Genomic DNA, 25,574 nt, shown 5'->3' on the forward strand with positions numbered 1-25,574 from the left:
ATCCGAGTCATCCGCAGAATCATCAGAGGAGACAGGCTCGGGGGGCTCTGCTCTAGGTCTCTTTTCTGGGGGTTGAGAGGCCCTGTCTGGGTGAGATTGAGATCCCCTAATTAAGGATATTAAATCTTGTGCCAGAGTAAGCATTTGTGAACTAGAAGTGGGCCTGGTTGAGGGGGGTTTAACAGGCACTGATGTAGTAGATTTGGCTGCTTTAGCCCTGGCAAAGGCCTTAATAGACATGGCTGCAGGAGGCATAGCAGCACCACGTGCTGGGGTAGAGACATCCAAAGGGATGGTGTCTGATAAGTCACTAGTAAAGTACAGTTTTGTACCTACCATAAATGTAGATGTCCGAACTGGATAGCATCTGCAGTCATAACAACTGGGTTGTCCTGTCGTCAGGCAGCCCTTCAGTCGGCCGGATTCCAAATCCGGGTCCGGCTTCGGCTGATGTCGCACTTCACCCGACGTCATCTCTGTTGGTCTTCGGGTATAAAAGCATCAGCCGATGCCATTTTCCTCAGTGTTTCTTGCCCCAGATGCCAGTAGCCCTCTTGAAGGCTAAAATTTGGATAGATGCCAATGTTTCCAAAAAGATAGAGGTAAACACAAAAATAAGCATGTATGTACATATATACAAACAAATACACCATAAAAGACTCCCCACCAGCTAGCTATTAGGAGGGTAAACACCCTAGGAGTACCACAGAGGGAAGGAGGGAGGGTAATCCTGACTGCAGATGCTATCCAGTTCGGACATCTACATTTATGGTAGGTACAAAACTGTACTATGTCCTTCATGGATGCATCTGCAGTCATAACAACTGGGTAGAATACCATAGCCAACTAGGGGAGGAGGATAAAAGTAGATTATGGTGTGTTTAGGATCCCTTGCAGTACAGCAGTGGCAAACCCTGCTCGGGATCTGGAATATAGAGGCAAATTATAATGCTTGGCAAATGTATGCACGGAGGTCCAAGTAGCCGCCTCAATAATGTCTTTGGTTGCCACTCCTCGGAAGAAGGCTGTGGTAGTGGCTGTTGCCCTTGTAGAATGAGGCCTTATGTTCTGTGGAATTGGTTTTCCATGGAAGGAGTAACAGAATCGTATGCAATTTCCTATCCATTTGGAGATTGTCTGTTTGGAAATAGCTTTTCCTTCCCTTCCTGTTGCATAGGCTACAAAAAGTTGGTCAGTCTTTCTGCTATTTTTTGTTCTGTCCAAGTAGTAGCGTAGGTGTCTATGTACATCCAAGGTATGCAGTATTCTTTCCCCTCTGTTTTGTGGGTTGGGAAAGAAGGTAGGTAGGTGGATTGCCTGGTTTAAAGACACTCTGGATACCACCTTAGGCATAAATGTAGGATTAGTCCTCATGGACACTCTATCTTGGTGGAAGATTAGGAAGGGTTGCACTGCCATTAAGGCCTGTAGTTCTGAAACCCTCCTTGCTGAAGTAATTGCCAGTAGGAAAGCAGTTTTCCATGACAGGAGTTGTAGGTCTGCTGTTGCTGCTGGTTCAAAGGGTGATAGTGTCAACTTTTCTAGCACAAAGTTTAAGTCCCAAGCTGGTAATGGTGGTTTCCTTGGAGGTTTTACATTCTTGATTCCTCTGAGGAACTGCCTGAGCAAAGGGTGCGAAAAAACAGGTGGATCAAAGCTGTATTCTGCTGAAATAGCTGATGCATGTATCTTGATGGAGGAGTAGGACAGGCCTGAATGAAGAAGTTCGGCCAGATACTCCAGAATGTTAGGCATATCTATGTTTGGCACATCTTTTCCTCTTTCCGTACTCCAAATGACAAACCTTTTCCATTTTCCAGCATAGTTCCTTCTTGTTGAAGGTCTGCGTGCTTCAAGAATAATGTCTTTAACTCTTTTGGAAAGTTCTGGATTAGCTGCTGCTATGTGATGTTCCATGCAGTCAGTTGCAACGTTTTTAGGTTTGGATGTGTGATGCTGTAGTTGTTCCGAGTTAACATCAAAGGCATCAGGGGTATTGGCCACATATTGTTCCGAGACATGCTCCTCAGCAGTGGGTACCAGTGTTGTCTTGGCCAGTGCGGAGCTATCAGGATTATCCTTGGACGTTCTTCCTTGATTTTTAGTAGTACTTTGTGTATCAAGGGAAGAGGTGGGAATGCATATGCTGTTAGGCCTTTCCAGCTGAAGGAGAGCGAATCCACTTTCCATGCTAGTGGGTGGAATGTCCTTGTGCAGAACTTTTTGAGCTGGTGATTGAGAGGTGATGCGAATAGATCTATCTGAGGCATTCCCCATTTCTTTGAGATGGTCTTGAAGATGTCCGGGTGCAGCTTCCATTCGTGGGCATCCGATGTGGTTCTGCTTAATATGTCTGCTAGAGTATTTTCTTGCCTTGCCTGTAACTGGATGTTGTAGCTGAGTGCCAGGGTCCACAGCTCCAAAGTCATTCTGCATAGGGGGTATGAATGAGTGCCTCCCTGTTTGTTGATGTACCACATGACTGTGGTGTTGTCTGTCCTTATCATCAACTGGCCCTCTTGGAGAAATGGTTTGAACTTTTGGATTGCCAGTTTTACTGCCAGCATTTCTTTTAGGTTGATGTGCAGGTGAAGTTGATCCTGTGCCCACAATCCTTGCACGCATTTGTCCAGCATGTGGGCCCCCCATCCTAGGTCTGAAGCGTCTGTTGTGATGGTCTGGCTTGCTTGACATCTGCGAAAGGGTAGGCCTGGGTTTGACTGACATGCCTGAGCCCACCATAGGAACTCCTGCTTTAAGCATGGAATTAGTGGGATTTCTGTTTCTAGGCTGTGTCTGTGTTGGGACCATAAATTCTTTAGGTACCACTGTAGTTTTCCCATATGTAGTCTGGCAAATGGGACCAAGATTATGCATGATGCCATGAAGCCCAAGGCCTGCAGTACTTTTCTTGCTGTTAACTTGTTCAGTTTTGTTAGTGCCAAGAAGTAAAGAGGGAGTTCTTTTGTTTTTCTGTAGTCAGGAATGCCATTTGTTTTACTGTGTCCAATTCAGCCCAAGAATGTCCTTGTTTGGGATGGTATCAGCCTTGACTTTTGTAAATTGACTGTGTATCCCAGTGCTTGTAGCAAGTAAATGACCCTTTGTAAATCTGTTGTCAGCTTGCTTTTGTTGTCCCCTTGTAGCAGGCAGTCGTCCAGGTATGGGTAAATTTGAATTCCCTGTAGTCTGCAATGGGCGATTACTGATGCCAGGCATTTTGTGAATACTCTGGGCGCAGTAGATAAGCCAAAGGGTAATGCTGAGAATTGATAGTGCTCTGATCCTGCAAGAAATCTGAGGTATCTTCTGCAGATTGGTCGAATGGGGACGTGCAGGTATGCCTCCTTGAGATCTAGAGTTACCAGCCAAGACTCCTTGCCCAGCATGGGAAGAAGTTGCTGTAGGGTCAGCATTTTGAATTTTGGGACAATGATGTATGTATTTAAGGTGGACAGGTCGAGAATTGGTCTCCAACTTTTTCCTTTCTTGGAACTAGGAATAGTCTGGAGTAGAATCCCTTTCCTTGCTCTGCTGTTGGCACTCTTTCCACAGCTCATGTTTGCTAACTCCATTATCTGTTGTAGTGCCTCTGTTTTTGATTTGGAGGTAGATTTGGCATTCCTCTTTTGACTGGTAAAGTGTGGAAGTGAAACCGTAACCTTGATCTATGGTTTGTAAAATCCACTTGTCTTTTGTTATGTAGTGCCAGTTCTTTGAAAATAAGGTTAACTTTCCGCCTAGAGGAGCTGCTATTTGTTCCCTGGTAGGCGGATTTAGGTTAAGTCACTGTGGTGGTGCTGATGTAGTGGCAGTGGTTGTGTCTGTGCCTCTGTTGTTACCTTGCCACTGTCGTCCTCTGTAGGCACCTCCTCTGGATTGGTTTCTGCCTCTGGAACGCCTATTCCTGCCCCTTTGAAATTTTGTGGAGTCAGGAAAGGACCAATTTTGGCAGGCCAGTTCCTGCTAAACCTTGGGGTTGAACCTGCAAGAAATCTTTAACCGTTTGAACAGATTTTGCCTTTTCTTCCATTTTCTTCATAACCTGCTGGGCAGGTGTACCAAACAAACTTGTCTTATCCATAGGAGCATCTAGCAACTTAGCTTTAACATGATCCGGTAAAGCTTGCTCCTTTAGCCATGCATGCCTTCTTATCACTGTGCCAGTCATGGCTGATCTAAATGAAGCCTCCAGTGCATCATAGCCACATTTTAAGGAATGGTTGCTAACCTGTTGTATGTTATTTACCATTTCTAATACATATTTCTTATCAAGAGATTCATCAGTGGTTAGTTTTTTAGTTAACTGATCAAGCATAAACTCTTGGTATTGTATCATGTGAAACTGACAGTTTAAAGCTCTAGCTGAGAGAGTAGCTGAAGTGTAGACCTTTTTACCCCATCTGTCTAATGACCTTGCTTCCCTTTCAGAAGGAATAGGGTTTTTAGCTATGGTCGCGGCTACTGCCTTGGGACCCTGGGATATAGTTTCGGGGTCTGCAAGTGGGGCCTTGTAAAGGTGGTGATGAGTATCTGGCACCCTATAAAATCTGTCTGGTTTGGCAAGGGCTGGGGGTAAAGAATCTGGAGCGGAGCAGACATCATTGAAAGCATCATCCACCACAGAGAGAACAGAAGGTATAGCTAAGGGCCTGTGTTGTGGGAGGTGCAGAAAGGTCCTAAGTCTTTTCCTGGAGTCTGAAAAATCCTGTTGCTGCCATTGGAACTGCTCTCGCATGGCATGTAAGGTTTCCCCAAAGGAGAATTCTTCTGGTGGGGAAGCAGCTGGAATGGATTCTTCAGCATCAGAATCTTCAAAAATGGAGAAAGGAGCCTCTGGCTGGTCAGTTATGTCTGATTCGTCAGCAGAATCATCAGAGGACACTGGCTCAGGGGGCTCTGCCCTAGGTCTCTTCTCTGGGGGCTGAGAGGCCCTGTCTGGGTGAGATTGAGATCCTCTAATTAATGAAATTAAATCTTCTGCCAAAGTAAGCATTTGAGAACTAGAAGAGGGCCTGGTTGTGGAGGGTTTAACAGGCACTGTCTTAGTAGTCTTGGCTGCTTTAGCCCTGGCGAAGGCCTTAATGGACATGGCTGCTGGAGGCCTAGCAGCACCACGTGCTGGGGTAGAGACATCCAAGGGAATGGTGTCTGATAAGTCAGTGGCAACCACCGTAGTGGATAAAATTTCTGAGGCCGATTCAAGAGAGGTAGCAGGGGCCTCAGTTGTAGAGATAGGTTCAGCTGTACTTTGATCAGTTTTCTCGGTTTCGGCCGAAACCGAGACACTCGCGGTTTGCTTAACCATGGTTTCGGCCGAAACCGCGGACCGCGAGTGTCGGTCTTCATCTTTGCGTTTTTTGGTAGATTGGGTAGTCGGAGGATCCGACGGCATAATGTACGCAAAATCAGAACCGAAAAACTGTTCTGCAAACTCCGACCGACGCCTAAGCGTCGGTTGAAAGAAGCACAGGCCGAACAGGCTTCTACGTCGTGGGCTGGGCCTAAACAAGGCAGACAATAAGAGTGGAAATCTTTATGAGGTATTTGTTTCCCACAGGTTAAACAATTATTAACTTTTTCTGACATCAGCTGAGGCAAGAAAGAGTCCCCAACGGGGTACTTAGCTTTAGAAGTCTTCGAAGTAGTATTCGGTAGAAGTAATCCCTGGATCCGACCGACCGGCACTTGCGAACAGCTTCTGCTTCGGGCGCCACGCGGCAAGAAAGACTGAGGAAAATGGCGTCGGCTGATGCTTTTATACCCGAAGACCAACAGAGATGACGTCGGGTGAAGTGCGACATCAGCCGAAGCCGGACCCGGACTTTGGAATCCGGCCGACTGAAGGGCTGCCTGACGACAGGACAACCCAGTTGTTATGACTGCAGATGCATCCATGAAGGACATCCACAGTTGTAGGTATAATTTCTGAGGCTGTTTCAAGTAAAGTGGCAGAAACCTCAGTAGTAGGCATTGATTCGGCTGTATTTTGATCAGTTTTCTCGGTTTCGGCCGAAACCGAGACACTCACGGTTTGCTTAACCGTGGTTTCGGCCGAAACCGCGGACCGCGAGTGTCGGTCTTTTTCTTTGCGTTTTTTAACAATTTGGGTAGTCGGAGGATCCGACGGCATAATGTACGCAAAATCTGAGCCGAAAAACTGTTCAGCAAACTCCGACCGACGCCTAAGCGTTCGTCGGTTGAAGGAAGCACAGGCCGAACAGGCTGCTACGCCGTGGTCTGGGCCTAAACAAGGCAAACAGTAAGAGTGGAAATCTTTATGAGGTATTTGTTTCCCACAAGTTAAACAGTTATTGACTTTTTCTGACATCGGCTGAGGCAAGAAAGTGTCCCCAACGGGGTACTTAGCTTTTAGAAGTCTTCGAAGTAGTATTCGGTAGTAGTAATCTCTGGATCTGACCGACCGGCACTTGCGAACAGCTTCTGCTTCAGGCGCCACGCGGCAAGAAAGACTGAGGAAAATGGCGTCGGCTTATGCCTTTATACCCAAAGACCAGCAGAGATGACGTCGGGTGAAGTGCGACATCAGCCGAAGCCGGACCCAGACTTTGGAATCCGGCCGACCGAAGGGCTGCCTGACGACAGGACAACCCAGTTGTTATGACTGCAGATGCATCCATGAAGGACATCCCCATAAACCTGAGATAAGCCCCCCCCCTCCCCCGACAGCAGAGTTGGACACCTGCAACTCCCTTTGGGAAGTGTTGGCAATCTCCTTAATGGCTTCCTCCCAGGTACCAGACAGTGGAAAATCCGCATATTCCGACTCAGACTCCAGGCCTTCACGAGCCTCAAGAGGTACGGTGGAAATGTAGGGTGGAGTTCTGGATAAGGCATAGACTTTTTTAGCATTTTTTGTGGGTGGCTCTTCCGAAGTTCCCGACATCAGGTCCACGTCTACAGCCAAGTGTTTCAATTGCTGACTCTCTAGGTAAAGTTTTAGAGTGGCCAGAAGGCATCTAGGAGTTTTAGGTATAAATGCCCAAAAGATTTGACAAATGGTATAGTCTTGGCCTAGTCAGAATAGGCAGAGCTCGTGCGAGTCTATGTGGAATCTGCCTTCCACACCAACACTTGCCCTTTCATTTCGCAAATGGTATAGTCTTGGCCTAGACAGAATAGGCAGAGTTTGTGTGAGTCTATGTGGAATCTGCCTTCCACACCAACACTTGCCCTTTCTACCTGACATAACCCCACAAGACAGTAGCAAGAGAGTAACAAACCCCTATGGGGTACTCATCTCAATGCGGACGAGCACAAAGTCATTACTCCAAGCGAGTAACAACAGGAGCTGGCAATCACAGACGGCAGAAAAGTCGAGGTAAGGGCGTGCTGACGTCCACTTTATACCAGATGTACATTTACAACATACGTTAGTTGAGTGATGTGGGCCACTGCACGTACCTTCCCAGTAGCATTTATCTTTTGTTGAATGGCCAGACGTACAAATCGACCAGAGTCTCACACTCATATTATGGATACAGCAACATATGAATAAGACATATTTCATTTCTGCTAATCATGTGAAGAAGGTGCCTAAAGCTTTTTGGACTGGCAGGATTATAGTATATTTAGCAGGATACAGCTCATGTGTAAGGACTACTCCAGTGACTTAAGGAAGATCTAGGCACAGTGACTAGCCTTACTGCCTCAAAGCAAGTACTTCTCTAGATTAATTCTCAGCTGGGCTGACTTTTCTGGAGTTTTGCCTGATCACCAGTAAATAACACCGCTCCTGGCACTCATCCTTTGTCCCTAAAAGAGCAAATGCGTAAAGGGCTCTAACCTGTGGGTAAACAGGGGAAGCTTAATTGTCACAGGAAGCAAGAACAGAAAACTTGATCACTACCTGACTGACTACCCCTGCACTCACAAACCAGTACATTAAAATAAAGAATGCTGGCCAGAAGTTTGAAGGGAAAGAGAGAGACACTGGTTCTGTCACCAGAACAGATACCTGGACATGTGTTCCAATGACAATACAGTACCACTTAATAGGACTGCTCCAATCACAAGAGACCATCTTTCAGGTAAGATGTTAACTGGAGGTCCCATCTGCCTTATACTTTGTGGAAGCCATGGTGGGTGTTGAAGACCATGACACACTTCAGAGGAAAATTTCCTCATTATCCTGGCTAAATATCTCCAGTCTTAATACCATCTAGGGTCTTCCATGAAAACATCCCCAACCCAGTAGGGCTAGGAAACTATACTAGCATAAATGCTAGGATTTTCACTTATGCTAGTTTGCTTTCACAAGTTCAGAAATTGTTTAATACATAATTATGCTACGTTAAACAGCCACAGTTACTGCAAGTTTATTAGCAGCCTCAACTTAACTCGAAGTGGCAGATGCAGCTGAAAAAAAAGTTGCAGGAATGCTTAAAGCATACCAAGAAAATTTTAAATACTAACAATAGCATTCATACATGCATTACGTTCAGATCTAATACCGTACATACTTGACTACAACTTTCTTGGTCATATAGGGAGGCATGTTTTCATTAACAAGAAACTAAAGATTACCTAGTACTCTAATCATATACACACACCTATGTAATATTCTGTTAACTGTTAAATTATACTTCTCAGACATGGCAGTTTTGTTCTGGTTAGACATCCCTGTCCTTTAACATTTTTACATGGGTCCGGCTTCAGTAATTTTGAATTTATCTAACGGTAAGGAGCGCCTCTTACCTGTGCCAAAAATGGGATCCCTAAGTTAGCTATCTAGTGACGGACAAAAGGCTAGAGAAAATTACAATAACCTTAAAACACCATGAACACATAGTGCTCTTAAAAGCAGATAATTTTTTTAAAGATTTAACACCATATATAAACAGTTCTGGAGCACAAACGGACATTTCTGTATGAATGAGAAAACTAAAGAAAAATAACACAATGAATGATCATATAGGACAACAAACTAATAAAAAAAATTCAAATGCATCGGGGGGAAAAAAAAGATTTCTGAATAAAAATGACAAGTGCTACTCTGGTAGCTTGTCCGCAGGAATTTAAGATGGTGAGTACATTCTGACTTATGAATGCTGAGCAGTGTCCTACGCATGTTCTCAAAGTGACAGAACATTATATAACTTTTGCTGCACATTAACACCAAGGATAAAGCTTTAAAAATAAAACTTACTGTAATGAATCCATATCCTTTAGAACGTCCAGTTTCACTATCCATCATAAGCTGAATGCTTTCAATCTTCAAAACACAAAACATGGTTTACCATTACAAATATCAAGCAGCAAACACAACTACAAAGAATCTTCACAAAGAATGAAACTTTCAATACAGAAATAACCACCTTCCACAACTACTGACAGTGTTTGACGAAAGTGATTAAATCCTGCAGCATGCACCTTTCAGTGCAGCATTCAGACACAACTTTTCAACCCCGTAAAATTTATCAAGAATGCCTCAAAGATGGAAACAGAGAAGGCACTACTGTGAGTTTACTCCCTGTAACAACAGATGCTCATATAATCATAGTTGCAGTACAACTTGCAATTCTTGTGAATTAGTTCCAGGCAAATATCAGATGACGTGGCCAGAGTTTAGCAGCTCTGGGCACCCCTCTGCGTGAGGGTGGACTTCCCTATATGCTGAGAACAACTTGAGCTTTTTTTTCCAGAAAAGAAAGTGTGGACAGCACAAATAAAAAAGAGGTAAGTCTTACCATAACATTCCAGCTGTGTCGTCGACCTTCGCTTATCCTTCGACTGTGGGTTCAGTTCCGTATCTTGACCGACTAGAACGTTATTCCAGCTTGTGCCTCTCAAAAATTCTCGAGCTCATCCTTACCTATAATAATAATGCTCCTCTATTACTTCAGATCGAGTTTGCGAAAGAAAGTGACAGTCAAGAGTAACAGGTAAGAAACATATCTGTAGCCATAACAAAAGACCGATCTATTGGGATAGATCCATTCCACTAAGAAGCCAGAAAGGCAGAGGAAAGGAGGGTGGGAATGTCAAGGATAAGTGAAGACTGGCAACACAGATGGGATTTTATGATAAGACAACTTCTTTATCTGATGTTGTTAATCGTCACTTAATCCTCGACTGCAGGGCAGTCCTCAACTACCAAATTACTGGGAGGTAGCATGGAAGTATATTTCTGAGTAACATCAAGCCAAAAGATGCTTGTTCCTCTAGAAACCAGATCCAGCTTGTAATGAGCAACAAAGGTATGCGGGGGTGCCCAACTAGAAGATTCACATATATTGTCTGCAGAAGCTCTGGAATGAAAGACTGCAGAAGCAGCTATTGCCCTCATTGAATATGCCTTTACAGATCCTGGAAGTTGCACTTTACTTTTGTTATAAATGAAGGTGATACAGTCCTAGATCCATTTAGCCAGAGTAACCTTAGAAACTGGTTTGCCCAGAGTAGCAGAAGAGAAGGAAGCAAACTGATGAGATTTTCTGATTTCTTTTGTTCTGTGGCGGTAAAAACGTGACTGCCTATGAACATCTAGCAATTGCAGACAATATTGTTTGAAAACTTGGAGAAAAATATGCAAAATTGTACAGTCTGGTAGATATTACTCAGACACTTTTTGGTAGAATGGAAGGATTTGATCATAAGGACACGCTGTCATGTAAGGAGACCTGCAAGATGGGGCTTGTAGCTCAGATATTCTACTAGCAGAAGTAAAAGCAATCAAAAATATGATTTTCCAGGATAAATACTTCAAATTGCAATTTGCGGATGATTCAAATGGGGAATTAATTACAGACTGTAGCACCAGATTTAAGTAGTAAGGTGCACAAAGATCTTTGCATGGAGGTATGAGCATGAAGGTTCCTTTCAGAAAGGCTTTATTAAGTTTGCGGGACATGAGAGCTGTATCAATTAGACCATAATGAAAGTTTGAAACTGCAGCTAGTTGTACTCAGTCAAGGAGGATGCTCCTGCTTTGAAAAGTGAAGAAAGACAAACTCCAAGACCATATCAACTAGTGTCAAACATGGGTCGAGGTTATCATGGCAATCAATGGAAAGTACAGCTGTGTACACTTAACATAAATGTAGATGTTAGAGTCCATTCACTGTTGCAGTCATCACATTTGTGTTAACCCTGCCAGGGTAGCCCTCAGTTGGCCCGAATACCAGAGGCTTAGTATTTCTGAGTCGGTTGCTGTCGCTTCAGGACTGATGTCAGGTCGTCAGAAGTATAAAGTAAGGCAGCAGACGCCATTACATCAGTTTTTCTTGCCCTGTCTGGAGCCCCCAAGATGAAGCTAGGTTATGGTTGAAGATCACCACCAGTAGAAAGTAAACACCAAAAGATCCTTGTAAGCAGAGAGAGACAAAGGGGATGGAGGGAGGTAAACCAAGACTGCAACAGTGAATACACTCTAATATCAACATTTATGTTAAGTGTACACAACTGTACTATGTTCTTCGTGTTTCACTATTGCAGTCATCACGTCTCGGTGGATTCCCAAAGCTGAAGAAATGGGTGGAGGCAGACAAGATGACTGGGGGCTGGCTAGGATGCCCTGCAAGACTGCGGTGGCAAAGCCTGCCATGGATTTGGAGAAGATATGCAGGTGGTAATGCTTACTGAAGGTATGAACAGATGTCCATGTTGCAGCCTCTAAGATGACACTGGTGGGGACCCCCCGGAGGAAAGCTGCAGAGGTGGAGGTGGCTCTGGTAGAATATGTCATGACTCCCTTAGGGGGAGGTTTCCCATGTTGCTTGTAGCAGAAATGGATGCAGTATGCTATCCATTTGGAAATGGTTTGGATATGGATTTGCCCTCCACTCCTGCAGCAAAGCTAACTAACTGATCAGTCTTTCTAAATGATTTAGTCCTGTCTAGATGGAATCTGAGCTGTGCACATCTAGAAAGTGCAGTATCCTTTCCCCCTTGTTCTGTGGGTTAGGGAAAAAGTTGGGCAAATGAATGGATTGGTAGAGAGCCACACTGGACACCACTTTTGGCATGAAGGATGGGTTAGTCCTGAGGGAGACCCTGTCAGCATAGAAAATGAAGGGCTCTACAACCATTAGTGGTTGTAGCTCGGATACTCTTCTTGCTGAAGTGAAGGCCAGAAGCAAGGCTGTCTTCCATGAGAGAAACTAACTCTGGTGAAGCAGCTGGTTCAAAGGGGGGCAAGGTGAGCTTTTCCAACACAAAGTTAAGGTCCCAAGCTGGGGTAGGTGCTATTCTGGGAGGCCACAAGTTGTTAGCCCCTCTTAAGAACTGTTTGATGACAGGGTGGGGGAAAAGAAGTGGCTCTGTGCTAAAATGACCAGAGATAGCAGAGGCATGAATTTTAATAAATAAAAGAACAGACTGCTGTATAGTAAGTCAGCAAGGTAATCCAGGATGAGAGGTAGGGAAGGCTGTGCCGTTCCGGGTCCCTTAGCCTGGATCCATATGTAAAACCATTTCCATCTGTCAGCATAAGATGTTCTAGTGCTAGGGAGTCTGGCCTCACATATATCTAGAACCTGTTTGCTGGGATTGGCAGCTTGTGCAGTGGTGAGGGAATAAGCCAGGCTGCCAGGTTGAGGGTCTGCAATTGGGGATGCATGAATTCTCCTTCCCTCTGGGTCAGGAGTGCTGGGATCTGAGGGAGATGCCATGGTGGCAGAGGTGACAAGCTGCGCAGCAGTGGACACCAGTGCTGGCGTGGCCAGTCTGGGGCAATCAGGATTGCCTCGGTTTTTCCGCCCTTATTTTGAGCAGTACCCATGTAATGAGAGGTAGTGGGGAAAATACATAGACAGAGAGGCTGACCCACTGGAAGGACAGAGCACCCACTTTCTAAGCTTTGCAGTGAGGTTCCCTGGTACAGAAAGTACAGTTGTGTACACTTACAATAAATGTAGATGTTCCGAGTGTATTCACTGTTGCAGTCATTACATTTGGGTAATCTACTGGCAGGTTGCCCTCAGTCGGCCTGAATAACGAAGTCATGGGACCTGCGTCGGTTGCTGTCTCTTCCATGGCATCAGGTCGTCAGGGGTATAAAACATGCAGCTGACACCATTTTAAAGAGTTTTTCTTGCCCCAGATGTAAGGTCCCCTCAAATGGGGAGCAAAAATATATATAAACTGTAAATATATAAATGCACTTTAGAAACATAAAATTTGCCTTCAACTAAAAGCAAATACACCACAAAGGCTTTTGAGTAGTGAAAGAAAGAAAAAGTATAGAATGGGGGATGGCAGGTGGGTAACCTGGAGTGCAACAGTGAACACACTCGAACATCTACATTTATGGTAAGTGTACACAACTGTACTGTGTTCTTCATGTTTCACTGTTGCAGTGATTACATCTGGGTAGAACCCCAAAGCTATGGATGGGAGGAAGGAACTAAACAGCATTAGGAGCAGCTATAAGGCCCTGCAGGACTGCAGTGGCAAAGCCTGCCCTGGATTTAGAGAAGAGAGGTAAATGATAATGAAAATCCTTATGAGGTATCCCACAAGTAATGCAATTATTAACTTTTACTGACATCGGTAAGAAGCAAGAAAAAGTTTCCCCAACGGGGTACTTAGCTTTAGTTTGAAGACTTGGGTTCTGAAACTAAAATTTCAGGAGTTGGCCGACCGGCACTTGCGAACTGCGGCTGCTTCGGGCACGGTGCGGCAAGAAAGACAAATTAAAATGGCATCGGCTGCATGTTTTATACCCCTGATGCCATGGAAGAGGAGACAGCAACCGACGCATGACCCAAGACTTTGTTATTCAGGCTGACTGAGGGCAACCTGCCAGCAGATTATCCAAATGTAATGACCGCAACAGTGAAACACGAAGAACATCTTGCTGAGCTGATAGCTGGAGTGGGAAGCAAAGAGGTCGACCTTCGGGGTGCCCCATTTCCGAGTTACAAGGAGAGGAGGTTCTTTAGTCTAGCTGCCACTCATGTGGGTCCAGAAGATTTCTGCTTACGTGGTCTGCCAAAGAGTTGAGAGAGCCAGGAATTGTGCTAACAGGTGTAATTGCATGGCTGAGGCAGTATGCCAAAGGGTCTTGGCGAGCCTGCACAGAGGGTACAAATCCTTCCCTGCTTGTTAATATACCACATCAGAGTGGTGTTGTCTGTTTTGATCAGTAGAGCCCCCAGGGAGAAGAGTCTGAAAGCTGTCAGTGCGTGCTGGACAGCTAACATCTCTTTTTGGTTGATGTGCAGATGTATTTGCTGTGGGCTCCATTGGCCCTGTATGCACCTGCCGTCCAGCTGCGCACCCCAGGCATAGTCTGTCTGTTGCGAGGGTCTGGGCGGCGTGGAGATGAGAAAAGGTTAGTCCCTTGTTGTGGTAGCATGCTGCTGTCCACCTCAAAGTCTTTCCTTAAACAAGGTATCAATGGTATAAGACTTTCCGGGGCTTGACAGTGTTGACACCAAAAGCTTTTTAGATACCATTGCAGTTTCCTCATATGCAGTATGGCATATGGAAGGAGTAGAATGCAAGAAGCCATGAACCCCAGAGCTTGCAGGATTTTCCTTGCGGACAACTGGGGTCTGGTGGCTAGAGAGAAATAAGCTGTCAGGTACATTTGATTTTCTGCAGTAAGGAATGCCATCTGGGTTGCTGTATCCAGGCTTGCTCCCAGGAATATAATTTCTTGGGTGGGTACTAGTTTGGATTTTTTTCATTGATAGTATTCTCTAGGGAGGTCAGTAGGTCCTTTACAAAGACCAGGTGCTTCAGCAGCTTTTCCTGACTGACAGCCTGAATTAGATGTGTAGGTAAGCCTCTTTTAGGTCTAGGGTGGATAACCAAGAATCCTTGGGAAAGCATAGGTAGTACTTGCTGGATGGTGAGCATTTTGAAATTTGGTATCACCAGTAAGGTGTTCAGAATGGACAGATCGAGGATGGGGCTCCAGGTGTCCTCTTCCCTGGGTACCAGGAAGAGTCTGGAGTAGAAAAGCACAGTTGTGTACACTTGCCATAAATGTAGATGTTACAGTGTATTCACTGTTGCAGTCATTACATTTGGGTAATCTGCTGGCAGGTTGCCCTCAATCGGCCTGATTCACAAAGTCTTGGGACTTGCGTTGGTTGCTGTCCCTTCTTCCATGACATCAGGTCATCAGGGGTATAAAACATGCAGCAGACATCATTACCTCAGCTTTTCTTGCTCCAGATGTCAGGTGCCCACTGAATGGGGAGCAAATAAAATTTAAAACACAAAACTCTACCTCCAACCAAAAGCAAATGCACCAAAAAGGCTTTTAAGCATAGTAACAGAAAGTAGAGGTATAGTCAGAGAAAAACAGGGGCTGGAGGGAGGGTACTCAGGACTGCAACAGTGAATACACTAACATCTACATTTATGGTAAGTATACACAACTGTACTATGTTTGTGTTTCACTGTTGTAGTCATTACATTTGGATAGATTCCCAAAGCAAAGGAAGGGAGGAGGCAGTTAAAGAGCAGCATTAGGACCAGCTATTAGGCCCTGCAAGACTGCAGTGGCAAAACCAGCTCTGGATTTAGAAAAAATAGGCAAGTGGTAATGCTTGGTGAAAGTATGAACAGAACTCCAGGTAGCAGCATCTAGGATGTCCCTGGTAGAGACACCTCTGAGAAAGGCTGTTGAAGTAGCTGCCGCTCTAGTGGAATGTGATCTTATCCCCTGTGGGGTAGGTTTTCCATGGTGCTTATAGCAGAAATGAATGCAATGGCCTATCCACTTATATGGTTTGCTTAGAAATGGCCTTCCCCCCTCTGTCCCTGCAGCAAAGGCAACTAGCAGCTGTTCAGTTTTCCTGAGAGGCTTAGTCCTGTCCAAATAAAATCTAAGTTGTCTGCGCACGTCCAAAGAGTGCAGTATTCTTTCTCCTTTGTTCTGTCCATTAGAAAAGAAGGTTGGCAAATGAATGGACTGATTAAGGGCCACACTGTATACCACCTTGGGCATAAAGGAAGGATTGGTCCTGAGGGACATCCTGTCTGCATGGAAGATGGACTCCACTACCATGGGAGTGGTTAATTCAGACACTCTTCTTGCTGAAGTGATGGCTAGAAGGAAGGCTGTTTTCCAAGAATGGAATTTCAACTCTGCAGTTGCAGCTGGCTCAAAAGGAGGGAGAGTGAGCTTTTCCAATACAAAGTTAAGATCCCAGGCTGGGGTAGGGGCTCTCCTGGGTGGTCTTAAATTTTTGGCCCCTCTGAGGAATTGCTTCAGCAGGGGGTGAAAGAAAGGGGTGGGCTCAGTATTATAATGTGCTGAAATGGCTGAGGCTTGAATTTTAATAGAAGGAAAGGCCCTTGTGAAGCATCTCTGTTAAGTACTCAAGAATATGCGGTAAGCTGGGCACTGTTGTGCCCATCCCTTGAGTTTGGCTCCAGTAACGGTATCTTTTCCACTTTTCAGCACAGGATTTTCTAGTACTAGGCCTCCTTGCCTCCAGAATGACATCCAGCACTTGCTTACTGAGGGATGGTATTAGAGCGCTCAGGTAATTAGCCAGGCTGCCAGGTTCAGGGTTTGAAGCTGGGGGTGCAGAAACTTGCCCTCCTGCTGTAACAGCAGGGAAGGGGTCCGAGGCAGGTGCCATGGTTCCAGCAGTGACATACTGCACAAGAGTGGGTACCAGTGTTGGCGTGGCCAATCTGGTGCAAGGACTATTGTCCTTGGTTTGTCCTGTTTGATATTTAGTAGAACTTTCGAGAGGAGAGGCAGAAGGGAAAGGCATAAACTGAAAGGCTTTCCCAGGTGAAGGACAGGGCATCCACTTTCCAAGCTTATCTGTGGGGAGTCCTTGTGGAGATTTTGTCCAATTAGTAGTTCTGAGGGGAGGCAAACAGGTCTATCTCTGGGCTCCCCCATTTGTTTCTCAAAATGTTGAATATTTTTGGTTCCAATTTCCGCTCGTGTGGTTCAATGAGATTTCTGCTTAGGTCGCCGTCCCCCTGCTTGTTTACATACCACATAACAGTGGTGTTGTCTGTCTTTACCAATAATTGTCCTGGAAGAAAGTGGTCCGTGAAGGCTGTCAGACGCCCTGAATGCACTGCCCTGACAAATGAGGGCCCCATGCATAGTCTGATGAGTCTGTTAAGGTTTGGGCGGCAGGGGAGAGTATGAATGGCAGTCCCTTGTTGTGGTAGCAGGCCTCTGGCCACCAAAGGAACTCTGTCTTTATACAAGGAAAGATGGGAATCATTGATTCCAGGTCCTGAGAACGTTGACACCATAGGCATTTTAGATACCATTGCAGTTTCCTCATGTGCAGTCTTGCATATGGAATTAGAAGGGATGCAAGAGGCCATGAACCCCAGGGCTTGCAGTATTTTCCTTGCACATATCTGGGTCTTAGTGATTAGTAGGTGAAGTAGGCTGTCAAACTTGTTTCTCTGGCGTGAGGTAGGCCATTTGGGAAGTTGGGTTCAAGTTTGCTCCCAGAAATAAAATTCATTGGCAGGGTACTAGGTGAGATTTCTTTTCATTTATAGTGTACCCCAGTGAGGTTAGCAGTTTCTTTACATATGCCAGATGATTCAATAGTGTGTCCTGGCTTTCTGCCTGAATTAGACAATCATCCAGGTATGGGTATATTTGAATATTTCTTTGCCTACAGATTGCAATGACTGGAGCTAGGCACTTTGTGAATATCCTGGGTGCAGTAGATAAGCCAAAAGGCAGTGCAGAGAACTGATAATGCATGTAGCCTGCTCTGAAGCGTAGGTATTTTCTGCAAGATTCCCTTATTGGGATGTGCAGGTAAGATTCCTTTAAGTCCAATGTTGCCAACCAGGCATTTTTGCCTAGCATGGGAAGCAGCTGATGAAGAGTTAGCATTTTGAATTTTGGGATTACCAAAGAGGTATTTAGGATAGACAGGTCCAGGATAGGACGGCAGGAGTTGTCTTTTCTGTGTACCAGGAAAAGTCTGAAGTAAAAACATTGTCCCCATTCTTCTGCTGGGACAGGCTGAATAGCGCTGATACTTAGAAGAGAGAGAACCTGCTGTTGAGCCTCTTGCCCACTGATTTGGGGGCAGGTCTGGCCAACCGTTTGGGGTTGGTAAGGTGTGGAAGTGAACATGTACCCTTGGGAAACTATATTTAAAACCCATTTGTCTTGGGTAATGAATTCCCAGTTTTTGCATGCAGGGCGATCTTTCCCCCTAAAGGAGCAGTCAGTTGAGCAGAGCTTAAAAGGTTTAATGTTAAGTCATTGCGATAGTTTACCATGGGGGGTGTCTTACTACTTCCAGCTTTGGAAGTGGGAGTCGCACACAGCTTAGGCCAGTGAGTACCTTGAGACTGTAGCCTAGGTGGCCTGCTGGTTATGGTTTTTGGACTGACGAGGCCTGGAAGAGAGAGGAAAGGACCAATTCTTAGAAGGCCAACGCCTACTAAATCTGGGAGACTGTACTTGCAGGAAATCTTTAATAGTTTGCTTAGATTTAGCTTTTTCCTCCATCTTTTCAAGTACTACTTCTGCTTTGTTGCCAAACAGGCGGTCCTGGTTTAAGGGAGCATCCAGTGATTTAACTTTAACATGATCTGGCAAAGTTTGCTCCTTAAGCCAAGCATACCTTCTATGAAAAGATCGCTGATAGCAGCACTGCAAGATGTCTCCAAGGAGTCAAAACCACATTGCAAAGTATGTTTACCAACTTTGTCAAAAGAATGCATTAAATCCTGTAATTGTTTATTTTCTGCACAGTCAGCAATCACCACCATTTTCTGTTTAAGTAATCCAATAATATGCTGCTGATACATATGAAACTGGCAGTTTAAGGCCCTAATGGCCAAAGTAGCAGAAGTGTATATCTTCTTACCCCATTTGTCCAGGGCCCTGGAATCTCTATCAGAGGGGGTATGTTTTTTGGCAGTAGTAGCCTTAATGCCTTTGGTTCCCTGTGAAATGGTCTCTGGGTCTGCAGCAGGAAAACACCCTCAGAAGCCGGTGCCTGCTCAGCGGCTCCGGACCCATCTAAGGTAGAGACATCCGCGGGTTCAAAGTATCTAGAGACATACCGGACTCCGAATGGGTCTCAGTAGAGGCCTGTGAATCAAAAGTAGCGGGTATCAGGGGCTGCGAAAGCGCCTCACTGAGTACCGGCGAACTGGCGACTGGCTTAGGAAAAGCTTAGTCACCGGTTTTGGACCTCAACGGTCTGTCTCTATCTTTTTCTTTGCGTTTTTTTAGGTATTCTGGTAGATGGATTGCTAACAGACGACATTTCTTGAGCCAAAATATTTAGAGGCAAAATACACCGTTTAATAGTGCATTGATTAAATTTAGCACAAAACCAACAGCAAGGCACTTTGTGGTCAGGGCCTAGGCAAGGAAAAAAGTACAAATGAAAATCCTTATGAGGTATTTGCTTCCCACAAGTAATACAATTATTAACTTTTACTGACATCGTTAGGAGCAAGAAAAAAGTTTCCCCAACGGGTACTTAGCTTTTAGTAGAAGACTTCAGTTCTGAAACTCAAAAACAAAAATTTCTGGAGTCAGCCGACTGGCACTTGCGAACTGCTTCTGCTTCGGGCACCGCACGGCAAGAAAGACTGATGTAATGGTGTCAGCTGCATGTTTTATACTCCTGACGACCTGATGTCATGGAAGAAGGGAGAGCAACAGACGCAGGACCCAAGACTTTGTTAATCAGGCCGACTGAGGGCAACCTGCCAGCAGATTACCAAATGCAACGACTGCAACAGTGAAACACGAAGAACATTTGATAATGCATAGATCCTGCCCTGAAATGTAGATACTTCCTGCATGACTCCCTTATGGGAATGTGCAGATAGGCTTCTTTTAAGTCTAGGGTTACTAATCAGGCATCCATGGCTAGCACAGGTAGAAGCTGTTGCAGGGTAAGCAATTTGAATTTTGGTACCACCAGGAAGGTGTTGAGAATGGAAAGATCCACGACTGGGAGCCAAGAGCCCTCTTTTCCGGGTACCAGGAAGAATCTTGAGTAGAATCCTTAACCTATCTGTTCTACTGGAACCAGCTGAATAGCTCTGATATTGAGCAGGGAAAGAACTTGGCTTTGACCCTCTACCCACTGGCTTGGAGATAAGTCTGGGAACCCTCTTGGGGATGGCAGTGAGTGGAAGTAAAATTTGTACCCCTGGGGTACAATATTGAGGACCCATCAGTCCTGTGTGATGGACATCCAGTGTTTTGCTCGAAAGGCAGGTTTTTCTCCTAGGGGCACAAGCAATTGGGCAGGGCTGGGGAGTGGAGTAAAGAAGTCATTGTGAGTTTTTTCAGTAAGGTGGCGGCTTACCACTCCCTGTTTTAGGAGTGGGGGCACACCATTGCTTAGATCTCTACATACCCTGAGACTGTAGTCTAGGTGGTCTGTTTCCTCTGGGCCTGGTTTGAAAAAGCCTGGAGGGGGATGGAAAGGACCAGTGTTTGGAAGGGCAATGCCTACTGAATCTAGGGGTTGCACTTGCAAGAATTCTTTACCAGTCTGCATAGACTTAGCTTTTTCTTCCATCTTTTTAAGAACCTCTTCTGCTCTGGTGCCAAACAAATTGTCCTTGTTCAAAGGAGTGTCTAAACTTGGATTTGACATGGTCTGGCAAGGTCTGCTCCTTGAGCCAAACAGGTCTTCTCAGTACAGAGCCAGTGACTGCTGCCCAGCAAGATGCTTCTAGGGAGTTAAGCCACACTGCAAAGTATGCTTGCTGACTTGGCTTGCGGAGTGCATAAGCTCCTGCAATTCTTTATTTTCTGCACAGTCTGTAAAGGTTGACACATTTTGTTTAATAAGTTCCATTATATGTTGCTGGTATTTCAGCATGTGAAACTCACAATTCAATGCCCTAATAAGCAAGAATTGCAGAGGTATATACCTTCTTACCCCATCTCTCCAAAGCTCTGGAATCCCTGTCTGAAAGGGTGGGATTCTTGGCTGTAGTTGCCTTGATACCTTTAGGCCACTGGGAAATGATCTCTGGGTCAGCAGTAGGACTCTTGAAAAGAAATTTGCGTCATGTACTCTGTAGTACCTGTCTGGTTTCCCAGGGGCAGGAGGTAAAGTATCATGAGTAAGACTGGATTCCATAAAAGCATCATCATCCAGGACAGGGGGTATTGCGAAGGGCCTGTGCTGTAGAAAATCTAGGAATTCTCTGAGTCTCTTTTTGGGCTGAGGATAGTCTTGGCATTCCCAATGGAAATGCTCTCCAAGTATGCAAGGTTTCACGAAAAGAAAAATCCTCTGGAGGGGAGGCAGAGGGAATGGATTCCTTCTGCATCTGAATCTTATAAGCAGATAAGGGCATGTCTTCATAATCAGAAACCTCAGACTGATTGGACTCCTGGTCTGTAGAAGCTGCAGGGGACTGGTCTCTTTTCCTCTTAGCATGGCCGACTTCCCCTAATCAGCATAAGGTCTTCTGCCATTCTAATCATGTCTCGGGAGCAGGTGCATGCAGTTTGGTAGTCTGTTTTCTAGGCATAGCGCTTACTCTTGACCTAAGAAACTCGGTAGTTTTAGATAAAAAAAAAAAAAAAAGTCGTACCTGCACAGCAGCTCCAGACCCATCCAAGGTAGACACATCTGCAGGTTCCAAAGTCGAAGAGTCTCGCGGCACACCAGACTACGAATGGGTCTCTGTAGAGGCCTGCGAATCCATAGAAGCGGGCATCAGGGGCTGTGAAAACTCCTGAGTACCGGAAAACTGGCAACTAGCTTAACGGAAGCATTGTCGGCAGCTTTGGACATAAGCGGTCTTCTACCCTTTTGTTTTTACGGAATATCGATAGTCAGATGGCTTACTGAAGCCATTTCAGAATACAGAGATCAAGAGAGAAAGAATTTAGTGACAGTGAGAGCCCGACGGCAAATGGTTCGGGTGTTGAACAAGGCATAAAACCAACAGCAAGGTACATCATGGTCTGGGCCTAAACAGGTGACGCAGTAAGAATGAAAATCTCTCATGAGGTATTTGCTTTCCACATGAAAGACAATTGTTAACTCTTTTTCTGACATCGGTTAGAGCAAGAAAAAAGTATCTCCAACGGGGTACATAGCTTTAGAAGACTTAAGGATTATTCAATTAATAAATGAAATTCAGGAAGCGGCCGACTGGCACTTGCGAACTGCTTCGGGCTCCTCGGCAAGCAAGACTGATGCAATAGTGTCTGCTGCCCGTTTTTATACCCATGACTACCTGACGTTAGTCCTGGAGTGACAGCAACTGATGCAGAAATATGAAGTCTCTGGTACTCGGGCCGACTGAGGGCTACCTGCAGGCAGACAATGCAAGTGTGACAACTGAAACAGTGAAACACGAAGAACATCTGCGACTCCCCCAACAGGAGAGCCTCTAACTTAAATGGCCACTGCAACAGAGAGTGGGGAAAGAAGAAACAAACCATCTAAGTTAAACAGGCTCAAGGTGAAAGTAAGGCCTAAGAAAATGACGGCCAAGAACCACCCAAAAAACAACAGCAGAGGAAGGTGAGAAGTTAGTCTAAAAGAGGACTAAGCTAAACACCAACAAGTTTAATTAAACTAGTAAAATCCTGGTAATGACGACAGCAAAATACAAAAAACTCTAAATACTTAGCCTGAGCCAGTAGTCACAATCTCAACGCTGCAAGTGGCAAACGAGGTCTGGGTAGGTACCGCTGGACATGTTGGGATAGGGATTAGCCTCAATCCAGTATAACCTCTCGAGCTATAGTAAATGGCAGAGTGGAAGCAAAGGATTGTCTCCGAACCCAACCAGCAAGAATGAAGGCGAAATGGGGACAACATAACATGGGATGTTCTGTCAAAAGGAGCATTGACAAAAAAAAAAAAAAAAAAAAATAAACAGACTAGAATGGCTCTGCAAATTCACATCAGCGCATCCAGGTGTCTAACCTCATGGCTATGTCAGAACACACTGCTCTAGTCGCACCTTCGGCTGTGCGCGCAGTGAGCCTCATGGATGAATTACTTATCGAATCAAGGGTTGCTAGCTGGGAGGATACTTTGTCCTGAACCCCCTCAGCTACTGCTGTCAGAGTATCGGAAAGCTCCTTTATCAGATCTCGAAATCTCGTGAAATGTGCGATGAAGTTCAAGGACCTGAGCACAAAGATTAATGATGCGCACGCGCACTTCCTGAATCTATCGTCCTAGACACACTATTAGGAGGATGGATAGTAGGACTTTCATAAGCAAGATCCTTTTTGGTGGCTGCTACAACCACCATGACATCAACTGATATCCATTTAGTCAAATGCTGCTGATTTTGAGGGGCTGAACAAATGCAGTCTGATCTCTTTGGAATTGAAAAAGCCAAGAACCAAAAACAAGGACAAGCAGGACTTCCAAAAATCTCCAATATTCAATCCAAGAAGGCAGCAAGAAACACACCACAGCCAAAAGGAAGCAAACAGGAGAAGAAAGGGAGGAGGAGGAATGAACAGAGAAAGTACTGTTGTGTACACCTCCCATAAATGTTGATGTTAGAGTGTATTCACTGTTGCAGTCATCAACATTTCGGTTATCCCTGCCACGGTAGCCATCGGCCGGCCCGAATACCAGACTTAGTACTTCTGCGTCGGTTGCTATCGCTTGAGAACCAACGTCACGCCATCAGTAGTATAAAGTAAGGCAGCCAATCCCATTACATCAATTTTCTTGCCCTAACTTGTCAAGAGTCCCCAAGTAGGAGGCCAGGCTCTGGAGGAAGAACTCCACCAGTGGATAATAAATACCAATATGTCCCTTGGAAGGAAAGAACAATAAGGAAGAAAGGTAGTAGAAAGAGAAAGTACAGTTTTTTACCTACCATAAATGTAGATGTTCGAGTGCTAATACAGCTGCAGTCATAACAGATGGGTTCTCCTGCCGTCAGGCGGGTCTTCGGTCAGCCGAATTCCAAAGTCTAGGTCTGGCGTCGGTTGTCGTCCCTTCTTCCCTGACGGCAGTGCAACAGGGGTATAAAGGAACCAGCCGACGCCATTTTCTTCAGTTTTTCTTGCCCCAGATGTCAGGTGCCCCCAGAAGGAAGGCAATACATAAATTTGTGTAATAAAGCAGTGCAATATAATCAAAATACAGTAGTTGCAAGCAAATACACCATAAATGAATACCCCAATCAGGTTGTATGAGGATGTGTTAGCCTATAGGCCTGTCCCAAGAGGGGAAGGAGGGAGGGAAACCTGGACGGCAGCTGTATTAGCACTCGAACATCTACATTTATGGTAGGTACAAAACTGTACTATGTTCATCGTGCATACAGCTGCAGTCATAACAGATGGGTAGAATCCCAAAGCTAAGTAAGGGGTGGTAGGCACTAGGTGGAACTAGGAGGAGCCAGGATGCCCTGCAAGACTGCAGTGGCAAAGCCTGCTCTAGTTTTGGAGTATAATGGTAGGTGGTAGTGCTTGGAGAAGGTATGCACAGAACTCCAAGTGGCTGCTTCCAATATATCTTTGGTAGGAACTCCTCTGAGGAAAGCTGCAGAGGTAGCTGTGGCCCTTGTGGAGTGAGATCTGATGCCTGTAGTTACAGTTTTGCCATGAAAAGAATAGCAAAAGCGTATGCAGTGGGCTATCCATTTTGAGATTGTCTGTTTGGAAATTGGCTTTCCTTGAGCTCCTACAGCATAGGACACAAAGAGCTGCTCTGATTTTCTGAAAGGCTTTGTTCTGTCCAGATAACGGAGTTGTCTGTGGATGTCCAAGGAATGTAGTAATCTCTCCCCTTTGTTTTGAGGATTAGGATAAAAGCTAGGTAAGTGTATGGCCTGATTCAAAGCTACCCTGGATACCACTTTAGGCATAAAGGACGGATTGGTTCGTAAGGAAACTCTGTCCTGATGGAAGATGATAAAAGGCTGCACAGCCATGAGAGCTTGTAGTTCTGAAACTCTACGAGCTGAGGTAATAGCTAGAAGGAAAGCTGTTTTCCAGGACAAATATTGCAAATCTGATGAGGCAGCTGGCTCAAAGGGAGGCAGGGTCAGTTTTTCCAGAATGAAATTGAGATCCCAAGCAGGTATTGGTTGTTTCCTTGGGGGTCTTAGATTCTTAGCCCCTCTGAGGAACTGTCTTAAGAGAGGGTGAGAGAATAAGGGTGGATCAGTGTTGTATTCTGCAGAAATGGCGGAGGCATGGATTTTGATGGAGGAGAATGAAAGTCCACTGCTTAGCAGCTCAGCTAGATACTGTAGTATTTGAGGTAAATTCAGTTTTCCAGGATCCTGGCCCTTTTTCTCATTCCAGACACAAAACCGTCTCCATTTTGCGGAGTAAGCTTTTCTAGTTGACGGCCTTCGGGCCTCCAAAATGACATCCTGCACCTCCTTGGAGAGTAGGGTCTGTTGTGATGCTAAGGAATCTTCCATGCGGCTAGATTGAGTGTTTTTAGCTGGCTGTGAAGAGTTTTGAAGCTGTGCTGAGTCAGAAGAAGAGGCATTAGAGGCAGGGTCCATGGTGGGGAATGAGTCAGGCTCCTCAGGAGTGGGTACCAGTGTTGTCTTGGCCAGTCCGGAGCAATGAGAATCATCTTTGGTCTGTCTGCTCTGGTTTTCAATAGAACTTTGGGCAGCAGAGGAAGAGGTGGGAAGGCATAAACTGTCATTGATGT

At 45.2% G+C, this 25,574-nt stretch overlaps 1 protein-coding gene across 1 annotated transcript in view; it reads right to left on the bottom strand.

The window, feature by feature from the left end:
• Positions 1-25,574, bottom strand: part of RBM39 (RNA binding motif protein 39) — a 1,247,463-nt gene that overhangs the window by 518,488 nt on the left and 703,401 nt on the right. The window contains exon 10 of the mRNA XM_044090163.1: positions 9,170-9,235. Coding sequence (XP_043946098.1) covers positions 9,170-9,235 — 66 coding nt within the window. The remainder of the gene's footprint in view (positions 1-9,169; positions 9,236-25,574) is intronic.

This window comes from Protopterus annectens, chromosome 12.part0, assembly GCF_019279795.1.
Source record: "Protopterus annectens isolate FY-2018-M chromosome 12.part0, PAN1.0, whole genome shotgun sequence".
In the NCBI taxonomy this organism is placed as follows: Eukaryota; Metazoa; Chordata; order Ceratodontiformes; family Protopteridae; genus Protopterus; species Protopterus annectens.